Source organism: Zingiber officinale, chromosome 8B, assembly GCF_018446385.1.
Source record: "Zingiber officinale cultivar Zhangliang chromosome 8B, Zo_v1.1, whole genome shotgun sequence".
NCBI classification, from domain to species: Eukaryota; Viridiplantae; Streptophyta; class Magnoliopsida; order Zingiberales; family Zingiberaceae; genus Zingiber; species Zingiber officinale.
Window position 1 is genome coordinate 52,200,492 of NC_056001.1, and position 18,782 is coordinate 52,219,273.

An 18,782-nucleotide genomic window follows, 5' to 3' on the forward strand; every position below is an offset into this window, starting at 1 on the left:
TGATTCATACTAGTGATATGATGTACAAGTGAATAGATTCACCTTAGAATGATCTATCTAGTCCGCAGCAAACGATTAGTAGTAAATACACGTCAAATCTGTTTATGGTTGGGGCTTTGTCAAAAAGCCCAAGAGGATGAATAGATCCATCATAAAGGTCTATCTAATCCGCAGCAAATGGTTCACGATAAGAACAACATTAAAACCACTTATGACTGAGGCTTTTCCAAAAAGTCCATGAGGGTGCATAGGCCCACCATAAAGGTCTATCTAATCTGCTGCAAATGGTTCGCTATAAAGGCACATCAAATCCGTTGATAGCTGATCACTTGCTTAAAGTAACTTCATGGGTCTTGGAGATGACACTAGGCGGCCCTAGACCCATGATACATAAGGAGGCAGACAAAGATCATTTGGAGTCGTTGGTGACTCATAGACACATGGTAGATGCACATGGCATGGAGGCTAACAGAGATCACTTGGAGTCATTGGTGACTCACAGACACATGGTAGATACACATAGCATGGAAGGTGCAAGGCACCCACTGATTGAGGCTTCAGGACATAGTGTGGACAGAGATGATACAAACACATGTACAGCATGGGCAGACATCATGGATGGTGTTGGTTGATACCTCAGCTTCAATATCTTATTTTGGGGATGAGCGGGCAACCAGCATACATAGCATAGATAGTGAGAGATGGTACACGAGTAGGCACATGTACACGATCACAGTTCCCCTTCCAGATTTGACAGATCACCAGACATGACACAAGGGGTTCCATGATCACTTTTGTATAGATGTGCATTGTTTGATAATATATAATTACCTTTCATAAAAAAAGACTTAAAATAAGTTTGAAAATTGAATTCTTAGATTGAGAGAGACTAAGTCTGGTAGAACCAGGTGGGGAGCAAATATGGAAGGTGTTTGGCACAACGGAAGCGATGGTAGATCATGTCTCTTGTAGACAAGGTTAGATTCATTATGATTTAATAATAAACCAAAAGAGTTTGATTTAATTATGAACCGAGATGATTTAATGATAAATAAAAGGGTTTGATTTAGTTATGAACCAAGATAGTTTGATTTTGAATCAAACTTAATGGTAATGGATCAGGTTGCTATTGGATTATTGGATTTGAGAGATGACTTGCTCTCCAAGTCATTAATGAAGTGTATAAGTATACCCCTTTGTGAGGAGAGTTATTAATTGGAATTGATTGAAGAATAACATAATAGGATTAGGCCTCTTCTCATTTCCTCTCCCTCTTGTCACCAACCACACAAAGGAGTTCTTTGTGTCGTCGCTGCCCAAGCTTACTAGGCAATGGCTAGCCACCACCTGCAATATCCTCCAATCAGTGGACAGAATCTGTCCGTCACTATGCAGTTGCGTTCTAGGCCTCCCCAAGTTTCGTTTTGGTGAGCAAACGTTGCTACCAAAACCCGAAGCCTCAAGGTACGTTGTCCCTTATCGACAGCAACTTCGTGGGCGCCGGACAACGAGGAAAAGCTCTGGATAGCAGCTCTTTCTGGACCGGACAACAACTTCTTTGTTGCTTATTTCCCTCCTTTTGTGTCGGCCAAGTTGTTGGTTGAACCTCGCTTTGTGCCGTCGGATTGTCCTCGCTGCCGAGCATAAAGTCAAGCCGGAGATCTCTCTTGAATCACTTCGTCTCCCCTCTGTTGACTTTCACCACCACCTCAACAAGACTTAATTTTTCTTTAACCATATGGCACCCCTCCTATTACCTCCCCTATCATATAATATGATCCAATAATTCATGAGATTCTATATCTCTTTAAAATAAGTAAGCTTTTACATTTAACTATTTCCACTTCTTAAAATCCTCGGCGTTTTTTGGTACACTGATTGAAGCAAAAAATGTTTCCTCCATTAACAACACCCCACATATCTTTAACAAGATAAACTTGCGAAGCCCCTTGATTTACCCCTCTCAAGAAATGTGTGGGCCGTATCTTTCAACTGAGTTGGACTTGGAAAGTGTTGTAGCATTTGTCGTTTTCCTCCATTGACTTGAAGACTTGTACTCCATCCATTGACTTGGAGACTTGTACTCCATCCATTGACTTGAAGACTTCAAATAGTTTAACTGTCAATTTCCTTTAACTCGGAGAATAATGGAGATTGTGTCTTTGGTACTTCTGCTGCTGCTGCCGCCGCCGCTGCCGCCGCCGCCGCCGTCGCAATTACCGGCTGCTGAGTGCCTGACGAGCTGCGGGGATGTGAACATCCCCTACCCGTTCGGCATCGGCCCCAACTGCTCCTTCGGCAACTTCTACACGCTCGCCTGCACGAAGAACGCCCACGGCCACGACCGGCTTTTTCTAGGTAGCGATGGCTCGGAGTCGGTGGAGATCATAGATATCTTGTTGTCGCAGGGCAAAATGCGGGTGTATAATCTGATCTCGTGGAATTGCTATAATCAAAGCAGCCCGGAGTGGTATTTCAAAATGAACGGATGGCCGTACAGATTCTCCGACGCCGACAACAAGTTCACCGTCATCGGCTGCGACACCTTCGCCTACATCAACGGCACCCAGGGTGGCAAACCGTACCGGAGCGGATGCATGACCTTCTGCCAGAACGACAGCCTCTCCGCCGGCGGATCCGGCTCGTGCGCCGGCCTCGGCTGCTGCCAAACCTCCGTTCCCCGGGGCCTCGACTACATCGCCGTCTGGTTCGATTCCGAACACAACGGCTCCAGCACGAGGAGCTTTAGCCCTTGCAGCTACGCGGTGCTGGTGGAGGAGAATAATTTCAGCTTCCAGAGCTCTTACATCACGACCACCGACTTCTTGGTTGAGAGTTATCATGGAAGGGTGCCGGTGGTGCTGAGTTGGGCGATCGGATACACAACGTGCGAGGAAGCCCGGCTAGACTACAGCAGTTACGCCTGTGTGAGTGAGCACAGCAAGTGCGTTGACTCCTCCGCTGCTCCTGGGTACCTTTGCAATTGTTCGATCGGATTCGAAGGCAACCCTTACGTCCGCAATGGATGCCAAGGTACTTTACTTGAGCTACTTAGACCTATATATATTCATGTTTTAGGGTCTGTTTATTCCGAGGTGAAAGAATAAGAAAGAATGGAAGAAAAAAAATTTAAGAAAACAGAAAGAGAAAAAATATTTAAGATAAAAAGGTAAGAAAGAGGTGAGGAAAAAAAAATGTGATAGAAGTAGCTCGTGGCCACGAGCTAAGCCATTGGCAGCCACGTGCAAGGTCGACCGCGGTCACGAGTTGCCTCTCGTGTGGTAAAAAATAAATACGTTGGTCCGTGTTCTTATCAATTTTTTGAATTCGTGGGTGTTTTGGATGATATTTTGGATGTTCTATTATGATATCATAGCTCTGGAGATCATCAATGTTTTCATAAATTAATCAGGCTGGGTGTTTTCATAAATTAATCAGGTTGAATAACATTGAGCCTGGGGTGATCGGTCCGGCCCCATAGAAGTTTTTCACCGACCACCAGGCTCGAACCACGGGTGCTTGGGTGACAACCTGGATGTCCTGCCGCTACACCATAGTTCCGGGGGAGAATGAAGTTTAGGAAGAAGAGTATTAGAGTTGGAAGCTCGAGGAAAAACACTTAAGAGTATACAACAACAATCAGTACCCTTCTTCATGCCCTAAACTTCCTTTAAATAGAGTGGAAAGAATTAATCCTGAGTCAACTCATTTCTTACTCACTAGTCAACTGGAAACACCATCAGTCGATTGATGTGTCCAACAGAAATCGGGATTCTGCCAACGACTCTCTACCAGTCAACTGGAAACATCATTAGTCGACTGACCTTCGCAACCGTCGAGCACATAACCTTCTGTGCCCTCATGATCTTGCTTCAGTCGACTAACAATATCATCAGTCGATTAGTCTCTCATCCTTTCCAGAGTTGCCCTTGAAGCACTCTTCCTCGGTCTTTGTTCCTCAAATGCACTTGAGCCCGCGGCTCTTCTCCGTGTCATCCTTCATATTGCTTTGAAGTCCGCTTCCCTAGGCTCCACTCCATTGTTCCTCATCCGACGATCCCTCGGATGCTTTCCATACCATCCTTCACCGATCTCAAGGACCCAAGACATAGGATGAACTTACGAAGCTTGGTTGCACCAAGTTTCTCATATGTGGTTCACCAAGTCCTATATGACTCAAACACACATATCAAACTTATATGAAATATAACTTAAACTCTTTGACATACACATCAAAATTATAATTGTACCCAATCAAACCTGGATTGATTACACTCAAAATCTCCTCATTTTTGATATGTGACAATATGTTTACGTTAGACATAAATAAAACTTAAAAATTGAAAGGAAAGTATAAATATATAAACATGAAGCATAAATCCAAGCTTCCTCATAACTTATGCTCTATCACTTAATTTCTAAGCTCCCCCTTAACTAAATATGATTTCTAACTTAAATTTTATCATCCCCTCACCCTTTGACACCATCAAAAAGATTACACCCAACCACCAAGCACACTATGATATCAACTTTAACTAAGAGTGAACCAAAATCAATTTCTAAAACAAAGTCAGAATTCAAAAAATCAACTATTAGTTAACTGGCACACCTTCAGTCCATATTCTGATTTCTGAAATCAACTTCAGAAATAAAAAAAAAAAAATCTAGAAATATAAAAAAAAATCCTAAAATTTTGATAACATATTTCTTTTAAGCTCATTTTTAACAAGGAAAAATATATTTTTATGAAAATTCATTATATTTTTAAAGTTTTGACAAACACTCAAAAACCTTAAAACCATTCAATGTTTTATCAATTTTGAACATTTATTTTGAATTCTTATGTTTTAAAAAGCTAAACCACAGTTTACAAAACATAAAATTATTTTCAAAACATTTAAAATGTATAACTATGATCTATGAGTAAGATGTCCATTAATTAAACATTTGATTTCCCGATAGATGATTAATGATCACTAGATTTGATAGATTTCATAATTCATCAACTTGTCATAAGCATAAATGAATTAAATATATCATCCTATCATTCCACATCCATGGCTAGAATTATAAAGTAAGTCATGCTTATAGTTTGTTATGAGATATAATAAAAGTAATTTCTACTTAGCCCTTTTATCATGAATTTTTATCCAAGGCTAAGTGTTCCCCTTTATATCTCAAATCAACTATTTATAAAAGATTTGAATTATGTCTTCTATGGTTGACTATTGTTGGCGCAGCGGGGCCGGCAAGAGGCGGTGAATTGCTTGAAAAAATAAATAACTTTTTCCCATTCTTTCAACTCAAATTAAAGACAACAATAATAATAAGTTAAAGAAACAACTAGATAGAAGAGGCACAGGATTTACTTGGTTACAACCTAGATGGTTGTTAATCCAAGGCAAGTAAAAGCGCTAAACAAATCTCCTTCATTGAAGGCAGAGAAGCCTCTTATACTAGTTGAAAAGTTCAGACAGTTGCTAGGAAATGATTACTAGAGTTGATACATATTTTCTAGGTCCAGTGATCTTTTTATAGCCCCTGAGAAAATTTATTCGTTGCTGGAAGAAGCCTTCCATAGGGGTGGAAGGCACCTCCAACGAGGCAAGCGAGGATAAAGTTTTATCCTCGCTAACGTTCATTTCTGCCTGGTCGAAGGCGCCTTCAATAGGATTGGAAGGCGCCTTCATATTATTCATCGAAGGCGCCTTCCAGTCATGGAAGGTGCCTTCCACAACGAGGCGCAAAGGCGCCTTCAAGTCCCTTTGAAGGCGCCTCTAGCAGCATCTTCAACCTCCTTTTGCTCTTCTGCTGCTCCGATCGCTTGGGTGATGTGGGTCAACTGAAAGAGGGCTCACCCAAACTTAATTTTCGGCCTTCTTCTCGAGCAGACTTTCGCTCAAGCTTCTCATCCCTCGGAATGTCACTCACGTCTTTCTTGTCCACCGGTGTACTCTTCCACAACACCTCATCCCTCGAATGCACCGAGCCCGTCGGCTCCCTTCCCGTACCATCCTTCTCACTAGCTACATCTTTTTATCGACTTCTTGTGTTCCTAAGCTCCTGCACACTTAGACACAAGGATCAAACATAACAAGACATAACTTAACCTAGTTGATCACATCAAAACTATCACGGAGTCCAACAACTATTCCAAAATCCTTTAATCCTTAAGGATTGACTTTGGCACCTAATAGAAATTCTTTCTAATTGAATTAACCAAATATTCCTTAAGGATCCATTTTCTATCTGCCTTTTTTGTTTTTGATTACCCCTAGCAATTAGATACTGGTAGGATTTTTTTATTGTTTGATTCCTTGTATCCTAACCCCTTTTTATTAAAACTTGCTCTTTGGTTCCCTATGATCATATTTAAGGTATTGGAGTCAATTGTGAATTTTTCAAGGGTCTTCCTAAGGTATTCTACCTTTTCTCTTAGTTCTTTATTTTTTCTTCTTTTAAACATAAAACATTTATACTAGAAGAAGCATATCTACTAGCGGAATCATTAACCTTAGAAGACATGGATTCTAATTTTTCCTCTAGAAAACTAATATCATTTTTCAAAGATTTATTTTTTCTTTTAGCTTTAAGCAAATCTCATGAGTGGGAAGACTATATACCTTACTTACTGAAAAATCTAAATCGGAAGATTGTCCTCCCCCTTCATTTGAGCTCCTCTCTTCTTCGCTTGGACTCCTTTCTTCTTCATTTTCGGATGAGGTAGAGGCAAGGTCATCAATTCTCATTAGAGAAAAATGAGATATATGGTGTTCTTCTTCCGATGATGATGGATCATCCCATGTTGCTTTTAAGTTTTGGGTCTTCTTCCGTTTTCTTTTGTCTTCTTTTTTTCTTCCTTCTTCTTCAATAAAGGACATTGATCCTTCGTGTGCCCTTCTTCTTGGAAATTATAGCATATGATCTTCTTTGTTCTACTATTCCCCCTTGAACTTCTTCTAGCATGTGATTTGTTAGATTTAAAAATTTTAAATACTTTTCTCATCCTTCTTACCATATATGTTTGTTGATCACTATCCATTGAAGTACTTGACTCCATGGAATCGGAGAATGGTGGAGATGGTGACTTCTTCTTCTTTTTCCTTCTCCTTGTTAGCCACAAGTGCTACTCCCCTTGATCTATGAGCTTCTCCATCTAACCCTTCAACACAAGTTTCATGAAGCTCTATAGTTGAAAATAATTCATCTAGGATTCATACCTTTAGATTCTTTGAAATGTAGAAAGAATCTACTATTGACATCCATGTGGAGGTTCTTGGAAAGGCATTGATGACTTTCATCATCACATCCCAATGTGTAAGTGTCTCACCTACACTTGATAGTCTATTGATGATTTCTTTAATTCTAGAATGTAACATGGATACCTTTTCTCCCCTTTCAAGCTTGATGTTATTGAGTTGAGATTAGAGAAGGTCTCTTCTTGCCAATTTTGCTTATGATGTCCCTTTGTGAAGCTCAACCAATTTTTCCCACATGTTCTTGGAACTTGAGTAATCTCCAATCCAATTGATTTCTTGTTGAGAAAGCACGTTCAGGAGATAATACTTTGCTCGAGTTTGCTAAGTGCTCTTTCTTTTGCTTCTTAGTCCATCTTGATTTTTCAATTATCGCATTTTTTTCATCCATAGGCATCTCAAAACTATTTTTTATTATTAGCATTATTTCAAAGTCAGTTTAAAAAAATACCTCAACTTTCTTCTTCCATCAAGATAAATCTCCTTCGAACTTCGATGGTTGAATGCTTAGGCCGGCCATTGTGTTAATAGTGCTCTTCTTAGCGGTTAGTCCGGTGAAGGGCGAACCTTACTCTGATACCACTTGTCTTAGATCATGGTCTGACTAGAAAGGAAGTTGAATAGACGATCACTCAATCCCTTCTCTTCCTACATTTTGTTAGTATGCAGTGGAATAATGAAAACAAATAAGGTAAGAAGACAAACTCTAACAAGGTTATTTAATGTGGTTCTGAGATAAACCTCTTACTCCACGACTTGTCCTTGAGGTGGGCGACCCTTCAATCCGTCGGTGGATTAATCCTTGGTAATCTCTGACTAATGCATACTCCTTCTCGGTGGAGCAAACTTCGCATAAAACACTCTTCTTCTTTACAAGATTGAGAATGAAGTTTAGGAAGAAGAGTATTAGACTTGGAAGCTTGAGGGCAAACACTTAAGAGTATACAACAACAATCAATACCCTTCTTCATGCCCCAAGCTTCTTTAAATAAAATAGAAAGAGTTGATCCCAAGTCAACTCATTTCTTGCTCACTAGTCAACTAGAAACACCATAAGTCGACTGATGCTAATGTTGGACACAACCAATGGTACTCCACAGAATCTGAGATTCTGCCAACGACTCTCTACCAGTTGACTGGAAACATCATCAGTCGACTGACCTTCGCAGCCATCGAGATCTTGCCTCAGTCGACTAGTCTCTCATCCTTTTCAGAGTTACCCTTGAAGCCTTCTTCCTCAGCGTTCATTCCTCATATGCACTTGAGCTCATGACTCTTCTCTATGCCATCCTTCATGTTGCTTTAAAGTCCGCTTCCCTCGGCTCCACTCCATTGCTCCTCGTTCAGCGATCCCTTGGATGCTTTTCACATCATCCTTCACCGATATTAAGGACTCGAGTCATAGGATGAACTTACCAAGCTTGGTCGCATCAAGTTTCTCATATGTGGTTCATCAAGTCCTGCATGACTCAAACACATATATCAAATATATATGAAACATAACTTAAACTTTTTGATACACACATCAAAATCATGATTATGCCCAATCAAACCTAGATTGATTGCACTCGCATAAATAACTTTACATGAATCTTGCTTTAGGAGTTTTCTTGTTGTTTGGAATTGTCTCTTGTTGGTATAAAAATGCACCATCACTTCACTTTCAAACCTCCAAGAACTGGCATCGATAATCCTTGTTGAAATCCTCTTTATAATGTTGTTGTTCGGATTAATTTTTGCTTACCAATTAATTGCTAGACTTCACCAATTGATTGTCATCGAATCCAGCCATTTAAACCTACAAAATGATTTTTTTTTTACCTTACCAATCGAATGGTGAGACTCACCAATTGATTACTTGCCTCCAATTAAATCGAGCAATCGATTCGGGAAGCTTCTATTCACTATTACAATGTCATTGATCAATTGATAGAAGTCATCAATCGATTTACTACAGTAGCAAAAGTACTATAGTAGAAATCCTAACATGATTACTCTTAAAATCACTATATCAAACCCTAATTTTCAGGGTTTAAGGTTTGTAGTAGGCCCCAATACTATAGTAACCCTAGTTATTATAACAGAAACCTTAGTTGCTATAGCAAATGCTAAAAACATCTCAAAATCTCAATTTTGGGATTTAGAGTCCATCGGTTGATCAATACGCCTTATTAATTAACTAATACTCCTATTTCTACCTTACCAAGTTGAATTCTCATCTTGCCTGGTATCTGATTGGTTTCAACCTACCATGACTTTCTTTGCTCAACATTCAATCAACTTTGATCTGCCGAGACTTCCCATTACCTAGCATCCAGTTAACCTTGACTTGCCGAGACTTCATCGTTGCCTGACATTCGATCAATCTTAACTTGTCAAGACTTCCATCATCACCAAGTGTCTGGTTCTCTATGATCCATTTTGACTTCACTTCTCATGCGAAGTGTCTGGTCCTTTATAACCCTCTTAGAATTCCCTTCTCGTGACAAGTGCTCGGTTCTCAACGACCCTCTTCGACTTCCCTTCTCATGATAACTCCCTGTTGGACTTCTGACCGTCAAGTGTTCGGTCAACCATGACCTACTTGGACTTCTCATCTTCATGTCAGTTTATTGTTAGTCTTCCAATCATCTAAGTGTCTGGTCAACTATGATCCACCTAGACTTTTCTTACATCATGTCAATGTCACGTTAGACTTCTAACATCGTCAAATATCCAATTAACCTTGACTTACTCGACGTCTCACTTTACCACCTACATATTGCTCAAATATAAAAACTCAACTCGAGTTAACTCGAGCTTGACCAACCTAATCAACCTTGACCAAATAGGGATGACAATTTTCTCCGCGGGTTTGAGGACCCGCGGGGAAAACTCGAAATGGGGACGGGGATCCCCAATTTATTCGGGGATGGGGACGGGTTCGGGGATTTTTTTCGGGGATGGGATGGGTTCGGGGCGGGTATAGGGATATTGTCCCCATTCCCGAACCCGTCCCGAAAATAATAATAATAATAATAATAATAATAATAATAATAATAATAATATTGATAATAATATTAATATTTAAAAATTTTAAAATATTAATAATAAAAATTATTATTTATACTAATATTAATATTAATAGTAAAATAATAATAATATTAAATTAATTTGAGGATGAAAGCGGGGATGGGGTTGGGGATGGGGATTTGATCCCCGATGGTTCGGGTTCGGGGAATCCCCAAATCCGAAAAAGTGGGGATGGGAGCAGGGATGAGGACGGGGATGAAATTCAGGGGCGGGGATGGGGATGACAAACCCATCCGCACCTCATCCCATTGTCATCCCTATGACCAAAGATCAATTACACTACCAACAAAAAAAAAACTTAAATTTGTTTGTCCATTATTTTATAATAGATAAATAAAAAATAATTCATTTTTTATGAAATAAAAAATATATACTAAATTTTTTTCTCTATTATAAAATTTTTATTTTCATCATCCCAAATAAATAGAAAGTTAGGGTACCTTCTCAATTGGCTCATTCTCTTAGTATGTCAAGTTACCCTTAGGTTACGGTACAGTGGAAAGACGTCAAGTTATCATCCAAGTATCTATAGTTTGATCTCCAATTACGACATATTTATAGGAATTTTTTCTCTAAATGGAGCGTGCAACCATGTGATACTGGACTTCTGGACCACCCACTGTGAGCGCTTCCCCAATTTATCCTAACGGCCGGTAGAAAATTTTCGTAGAACCGAATGGATTATCCTAGACTCGGTGTTACTTAGTTTAATAATGTTTTAGGTTAGCATGTCAAGTTAGACTCGGCTAGAGATAGAGCTAAGGGGTGATGATGTAACCATCCTCCTTCAATTTTCTAATATAAGAATCGATTAATCCTGAAGGTAAATGGGCTGGTTTCACATAAGTTTTCTATCCACTATTAGGGTACATCAGAAAGTAATAATGGAGGTCCATCAAAAATGACTAATATTCTTAAGTCTATTTTTTATTAGAGAGAAAATTTTATATAATGTACCGTAGCTAAGGCCTAAGGACATCTCCAATCGTTAAAACTCTAAATAAGCTTTTTTTTATGATTTCAATATATCATGTCAATATTATAAAACCTCATTGAAATATCTTCAATGGTTAAAGCTCTAAAAAATTTTTTTAATGATATAATTCATAGCATGTAGTTGTATGACTCCATATATATACATCAATTTAATACAAAAGAACAGGTTTAAGTTTTCACTACTGCTCTTGAACTATAAACCTTATATCTACAATGGTTTAAATTTTTTTATTCAGCCTTTTTGATTTTAAAAAGCTCTCACAAACCTTGCATTAAAGATGTTCTAAGATTCAAATCTCTATTTAACTATTTACAGACATTGATGAGTGCCATCAGCTTCATCCAAATCTGTGCAAAGGCTATTGCCACAATAACAATATATGTTATTAACTATTTGCAGACATCAATGAGTGTCAAATTCATCCAAATCCATGCAAAGGCAATTGCTACAACACGCTCGGTGGCTATAATTGTTCTTGTCCGCAAGGCACAACGGGCAATGCTTCCAGCACTGGCTGCTTCCGTCTCCCCACTCCCATCCTCATCCCTATACCACCCATACGGCGACTGCCCTTAGTGATAAAGATTGTGATAGGTATGTAGTTACCATTAATTATTGGTACTTTATCTACAATTAGTAATTGCTTGCTCTTTGAATCTGAGAATGATAAAAGTTAAAAATTAATGATAAATCTGTACATCTAACTCAATTATCACTAGACTAAATTAATTGTCCCTGAGATATGGTTGAATTAGTTATTACCGGGTAGAATTTACTATAACTTCTGGTAGCACCGATCATGTAGAACTACTGGGTGACGGATTCTATCTTTTTACTGCAACTAGACTAAATTAATTAGCCTAACAAATCAAATTGACCTAGCATGTCAAACCAGGTTAACCTCCTAGTCTGAGTCATGTTGTTGAAATTTATTTTTTAATCATTTAGTAATGAAATGGTATGAAAAAAAAATATGTATATGAAAATTGATATTTCTTTGTATGGGTTTTTATTTTACATATCCTACTAACTTAAAAACTTCTTATTCGAACATTGTGCAGGCGTCTGTGTCGGTGTCATTTTCTTGCTATCATGCGGTTTGTGTTTTTATGTGATCTATCAAAGAAGAAAACTTGAAAAGATTAAGAGAAGATATTTTGAAGAGCATGGAGGTCTTGACTTAAAGAAAAAGATGAAGGAGGAACAGAACCTTACATTTCGAATATTTGCAATCAAAGAACTAGAGAAAGCAACAAATAATTTTGATGACAAACAAATTCTGGGTGAAGGAGGTAATGGAATCGTGTATAAAGGAGTTTTAGAAGACAAATGCATCGTGGCTATAAAAAAACCAAAGCTCATCGATGAGAGCCTAAAGAGATGTTTTGGAAATGAAACACTCATTTTATCACGCATCAACCATGACAACATAGTAAAGCTCTTGGGTTGTTGTTTGGAGATAGAGATGCCAATGCTGGTCTATGAGTTTGTCCCCAATGGAACTCTATCTCATCTTATTCATAAAATTAAGAATCAATCTCGAGTTTCTTTGGACACTCGACTAAGGATTGCATATCAGTCCGCTACAGCTTTGGAATATTTGCACATGGAAGCTTCTCCTAGTATACTTCTAGACAATGATTACAATGCCAAAGTTTCAGACTTTGGGGCTTCGAAGCTAATACCCAAGGATGAGCAACAATTCGCTACACTGGTGCAATTCACTCACGGTTACATTGATCCCGAGTGCCTTCAAACATATGAATTGACCTACAAAAGTGATGTTTACAGCTTTGGTGTGGTTCTCCTGGAGTTGTTTACTGGTAAAAAAGCAATTTCTTTTGAAGGACCCGAGGAACAAAGAAATTTGGTGACAACTTTTGCTTTGTTCATGAATGAGAATCGTGTATTTGATATCTTCGACAATCAAGTGAAAGAGGAAAGTAATATGGAATTTATTCAAGAACTTAGTGAGCTAATCAAACGATGTTTGTACTTGAAGGGGGAAGACAGGCCTGAGATGAAGGAAGTGGTTGAGGAGCTGCATACACTAAGAAGGTTCATGCAACACCCATGGTCGTCGGAACATGAACAAGACAATGTCGAGAGGGAGGGCCTGCTAGAGGAGATCACAACTCAGACTGATGGAACAAGAGAATTAAGCGTTTTCTATAGTTGCGACGCATCTGAAACATTGCATACGGAAGGTAATTAGTTGAAGACACAGTCATACCCAATCTCATCTTCCTCCTCATCAGTTAATGATGCCATAAATATACAAAAGATATCTTGAATACACAACATTATGTTAAGTAAGCTTGTATGTGTTTTATGTACTTATTGTTAAGATTTGTGTATGGTGAATCTGTGTTATGTGTGAATTTTGCAAATGTTATACTTATTGATGTTGGACAAACAATTTGTAATATGCCTTAAAATTTTCAATATGAGATTAAAGTCTCATTCATAATGAAGAATTTCTTTTCTCTTCCACATCTTCTCCATTTACATATATCCAACAATATATAATATATTTACTAGTTCATTACTTTTTTTTTTCAACTCAATTTAATTCACCGTTGATGTATATACATAGTTTTTCCTTTCATTTCATCATTCTTTATTATCTCTATGGGTCAAACATACCGAACAACGAACTTGAGCAACAGCTATTCACCCCTCCTAGCTCTCTTGGTCCTAACACTAGCGACTTCCACGATCCAACACATATTATTTGGCTAAGATCTCTTGTTTTCCTTTCTCTCACTTTAGTTATTCTATAAATGTCTCTTTTCCCTTCTTTTGTATTCAATTTTTGATATAATGGTTCAAAAGTTTCATTTTTTGCTCGACTCACAACTTTCTTAGCTTCTTTCTTGGCTATTGTATATTTTTTTAAGTTTTCCTCGTTCTTATAAATATATAATTCCTTATAAGCTATTCGTTTTTCCTTTACTTTCTCTTGTACTTTCTCATTCCACCACAAAGATTCTTTACTTAGTGGTACATGTCCCTTTTGTTAGGACCTTCGGATAGCGGCTAGAGAGGGGGGTGTGAATAGCCGACCTCAAATTTGCGTTTCTTTCTACAAATCAAGTTAGAGCAGCGGAAAAATAACAACAGAAACGTAAATGGAGAAATCAAACCTCAAGCACAGCGATGTAACGAGGTTCGGAGATGATACTCCTACTCCTCGGCGTGTCCGTAAGGTGGACGAAGCCTATCAATCCGTCGGTGGATGAGACCCCGGATAACCGGCTAATATGAACTCCTTCTGGGTGGAGAAACCTCGCCACAATCTCTTGCAACAGCAAGATAGGAGTACAAGAAAGAAAGCAAGAAACAAAAAGCAATACGAATGTAAAAACACTTTGCCTTCTCGTCGACGGGAGTCCGTTGATGAAGCAACAACTTCACGGATGCCCAACAGCAGCTGAACCAGCCGAAGGAAGCTCACTCGAAGCTTCAAGAAGTATGAGCTCAGCAAAGCTCAGTAAGAGCAGAAGGAACCAGGAAGAAGCAGCTATTCCACTGTAGAAGCCCTCGACCTCTTTATAACCTGCACCTGCTCACCTGGCGACATCGAAGAAGACGGAGATAGCCTGTGACTAACCTGATGCCGACCGATCGACCATATCCTCGACGCAGACAGAGGGATCTGGACGGCCCCTGGACCGATCAATCCTTTTCTCCTTTTCCTCTTTGCCTCGATCGTCTCCGCACCGATCGATAACCACAAGACGACGGTTCGACGGTTGATCACCGCACCGATCAACAGTATCATTGATCGGTCACTGACGATCCAGTTTAGAGCTCCCGCCTAAACCCTATCTCGTCCCGAGAACGAGCCACGAGCCCCTCTCGACCTGGTCCGAGAACGAGCTACCGAGCCTCCTCCGACTTGGTCGGTCCGAGAACGAGCTACCGAGCCCCTCTCGACCTAGTCCGGAGAACGAGCTACCGAGCCCTCTCCGACTTCGTCCGGTCCAGAGAACGAGCTACCGAGCCCTCTCTGACCTAGTCCGGAGAACGAGCTGCCGAGCCCTCTCCGACTTCGTCCGGTCTAGAGAATGAGCTACCGAGCCCTCTCTGACCTAGTCCGGAGAACGAGCTGCCGAGCCCTCTCCGACTTCGTCCGGTCCAGAGAACGAGCTACCGAGCCCTCTCTGACCTAGTCCGGAGAACGAGCTACCGAGCCCTCTTCGACTTCGTGCGGTCCAGAGAACGAGCTACCGAGCCCTCTCTGACCTAGTCCGGAGAACGAGCTGCCGAGCCCTCTCCGACTTCGCATGCCAAGCTTCCATACTTGGACTTCTCCCGTGCCAAGCTCCCTGCTTGGACTTTTCTGTGCCAAGTCTCCATACTTGAACTTTTCCCGTGCCAAGTCTCCATACTTGGACTTTTTCGTGCCAAGTCTCCATACTTGAACTTTTCCCGTGCCAAGTCTCCATACTTGGACTTTTCCGTGCCAAGTCTCCATACTTGGACTTTTCCCGTGCCAAGCTCCCTGCTTGGACTTTTCCGTGCCAAGTCTCCATACTTGGACTTCCCAACACCAGATGTCCGATCATCCTTGATCCATCTGGATTTTCCCTTGCCCGGCTTCACTCACCAGGACTTTCACCTAGCTTCACTTACTAGGATTTTCACCTGGCTTCACTCACCAGGATTTCCTGAATCAGGTCGACTCACCTCGAGTCAACCAGGTCAACCTTGACCAAAGATTGCACCCACAATCTCCCAAGTTTGTATTCTGTCAAACATCAGAATACAACTTTTCTATCCTCGTCAAACATCAAAATACAACTTCTCTATTTTTGTCAAACATCAAAATATACCTCGAGTCAGGTCAACTTGAGTCGGGTCACCCATGTCAACTTTGACCTAAGGTTGCACCAACAATCTCCCCTTTTTTGATGTTTGACAAAAACCATAATCAAGTTAGGTTAACCCGATAACCTAACTTAGGTTTTCCAATGTTCTTCCTTGAACATTCTCCCCAAACTCTAATGTTCTTCCTTGAACATTCTTTGGATATTCTCCCATTTTCCCCCTTTTTGACACACATCAAAAAGAGTGAATCAAGGTCAAGAGTTTCTTCCTAATGAAAGTCACATACCTTTCATTGAAACCCTTAATTTCCCCCTTGATACTAAAGTCAACAATCAACTTAGTGATAATCTCATATCACTCAAGTCTTTAGAGTAAAAACTCCCCCTTGACTAATAGGTAAAACTCCCCCTTGACCATTGCACCAATAATGTCTTGGAGAGTTTCAAACCTTTAGAAATCCAAAACACAAACTGTGTTTTAACTTTCAGCTGAAATTTCAGACAACACAGTCGAAAATCAGCATTTTGGCACGCCCGATCGGTCACCAGACCGATCAGGAGCTCCCTGGATCGGTCCAGTGACCGATCCAGCATCACCTGGACCGATCAGGGAACCTCCTGATCGGTCACACATGTCTGATTTCTGATTTCTGAATTTCTTCCTCCCGAAATTCAGAAACCCCTACAAAATTATAAAAAATTCCAAAAATTATAAAATTTTGAGGATACATTCCTCATAACATGTACTATCATGGAAAAATAGTTTTCTATGAAAATAACTTCCCTTTTCAAATCTTGATACAAAGTTTAAAAACTTTGAAATAGTTCAAGTTTATCTCGACTTTGTATCAACTTGCTCAATGATGAATGCTATCACTAGAAAAGCTTCATCAAGGTTTTTCAAATAAATTTTGAAATGATTTTAAACCATTCAATTTAGGACCACAATCTTAGGGCTAAGTGTACATGACTTGTACACAAGCTTTCCCTATGATCCTCAATTTAGAATTAGGCTCATCTAGGTACAAGAGCTATGCACCTTGATCCTAACTCATAATCCTAATATCTCACACACATCTAAGGTGTATCAAACACATCCAAGTCAATTTTGATGTGAGATATGGGTTTAGGTCATCTTAAGCTAAGTTCTCATGCATTTTCTAGACAACAATTTGATTTCCATATCAAATTGAGTTTTTATCCTTAAATCAATTTAATTGATCATACATGCAAGAGATGATGACATGACATAAAATAATATCATAAGTGAACATATGTGCCAATGTCATGATGTCATGTCATAAAGTATGAAACTTAAATAAGGCATGACATATAACTAACCTAAACATTATCATGACATTTTAAATGATAATAAAATAAATATGATGTCATGACATGGCATATGGCAAACAATATATGGCAAATAACATATAAAGGTATAGAAAATACCTAATTCTAGCCTTAGTTGCCATTTTCGATAATTTTGATCATTTTGCCACAAATTCTATATCCCTAAGTGTAATAGATCTAAAATCATATGCTAAAGATTTTTAGATCACTATGTGCCAATTAGATTGACCCTAGAAAATTCCTCAAATGTGGTTGGCACATCCTAATCACCTTAGGAATAATTTTTAATTTCATTTTCAAGGCTTGATTACACCTTGAATATTCCTAAAATGCCACCTTTTGCCATGAGTAGGTTAACTACCTATCCAATTAAGGTTGGCACACCCTAAACCATCTAGCGTGAAGGAATCACGCTCCTAGGAACCCAATACCTATTTGAGCTCATTGGGTTCACTAAATATTCACTAGGGATGACTTCCCTAGCAACCCTCCTAATGACCCTCCTAGGCTTTAAAGCCTTGGTCATTTGGGACTCATCAAGATCAACTCTAGGGGTGACTCCCCTTGTGACCTTGGTGATGGTCTTCCTAGCCCTAAGTCTTGTTCCATAATCGAATGGAACATTATGGTAAGTGGGCTTGACCACTTGAGACTTAGGTTTGTGACTCAAACCTCTCGTGTCCTTGGGCTTTTGCTTTTGACCCTTAGACCCTAGAGTTGACTTCTCTAAATTCTTAAGGGCCTTTTCTAAATTGTCAAGTCTTGATCTCAAGACTTGATTTTCCTTTTCTAATACCTCAAGTTTTAATTTGTCAATTTTCTTTCAGGTATTCCTAGGCATATGTCTAGTTGTTTTGGGATTTCTACCTAGGTTCTCCTTAGCCTTAGATGAGGTAATTCTAGGGTTAGCATTTCTAGAATTGTCCTTACCTAGGCTAACAAGTTTGGCACCTAAGCACATGTATTGATTTCTATTGTTGTCATGCCTATCTTTATTGACAATTGCAACAAAACTACTATTAACATGTGTCTTATTCACATTGCAAGAATGTGCCTTAAAGGTTACCTTAGGGTTTGCCTTAGCTCCCCCTATCGATGTGCTCGGTCTCTTGTCCTTGTGAGATTGTCTCCCCCTCGGACATTGGCTCCTATAGTGTCCCCTTCGCTTGCATTGGAAGCACACCACGTGCTCCTTACCCTTGCGTATCGGGACTCCGGCTTTCTTGACCTTTGGTGCCGGTGGAGTCTTCCTAATCCTCTTTGGACATTTACTTT

At 39.6% G+C, this 18,782-nt stretch overlaps 1 protein-coding gene across 2 annotated transcripts; it reads left to right on the plus strand.

Moving 5' to 3' along the window:
* Positions 1 to 1,231: 1,231 nt before the first annotated feature.
* LOC122017529 (wall-associated receptor kinase 2-like) lies at positions 1,232 to 13,789 on the plus strand. Of its 2 annotated transcripts, XM_042575169.1 has the most exons (3): positions 1,232 to 3,033; positions 11,725 to 11,919; positions 12,387 to 13,787. In XM_042575169.1, exons 1-3 carry the CDS (start codon positions 2,148 to 2,150, stop codon positions 13,538 to 13,540), a joined length of 2,235 nt encoding a protein of 744 aa, XP_042431103.1. In that variant the 5' UTR covers positions 1,232 to 2,147; the 3' UTR covers positions 13,541 to 13,787. The 2 variants fall into 2 exon arrangements, with proteins under 2 accessions (XP_042431103.1, XP_042431104.1); XM_042575170.1 differs by lacking the exon at positions 11,725 to 11,919 and having other exon boundaries at positions 12,387 to 13,789.
* Positions 13,790 to 18,782: the final 4,993 nt, after the last annotated feature.

Excerpts from the sequence above, each read along its gene's own strand:
- LOC122017529 (XM_042575169.1), top strand. The coding sequence starts at position 2,148 with ATGGAGATTGTGTCTTTGGTACTTCTGCTGCTGCTGCCGCCGCCGCTG. Across the intron at positions 3,034-11,724 it reads CGTCCGCAATGGATGCCAAG|ACATCAATGAGTGTCAAATT; the intron begins GTACTTTACTTG and ends AACTATTTGCAG. Across the intron at positions 11,920-12,386 it reads AGTGATAAAGATTGTGATAG|GCGTCTGTGTCGGTGTCATT; the intron begins GTATGTAGTTAC and ends AACATTGTGCAG.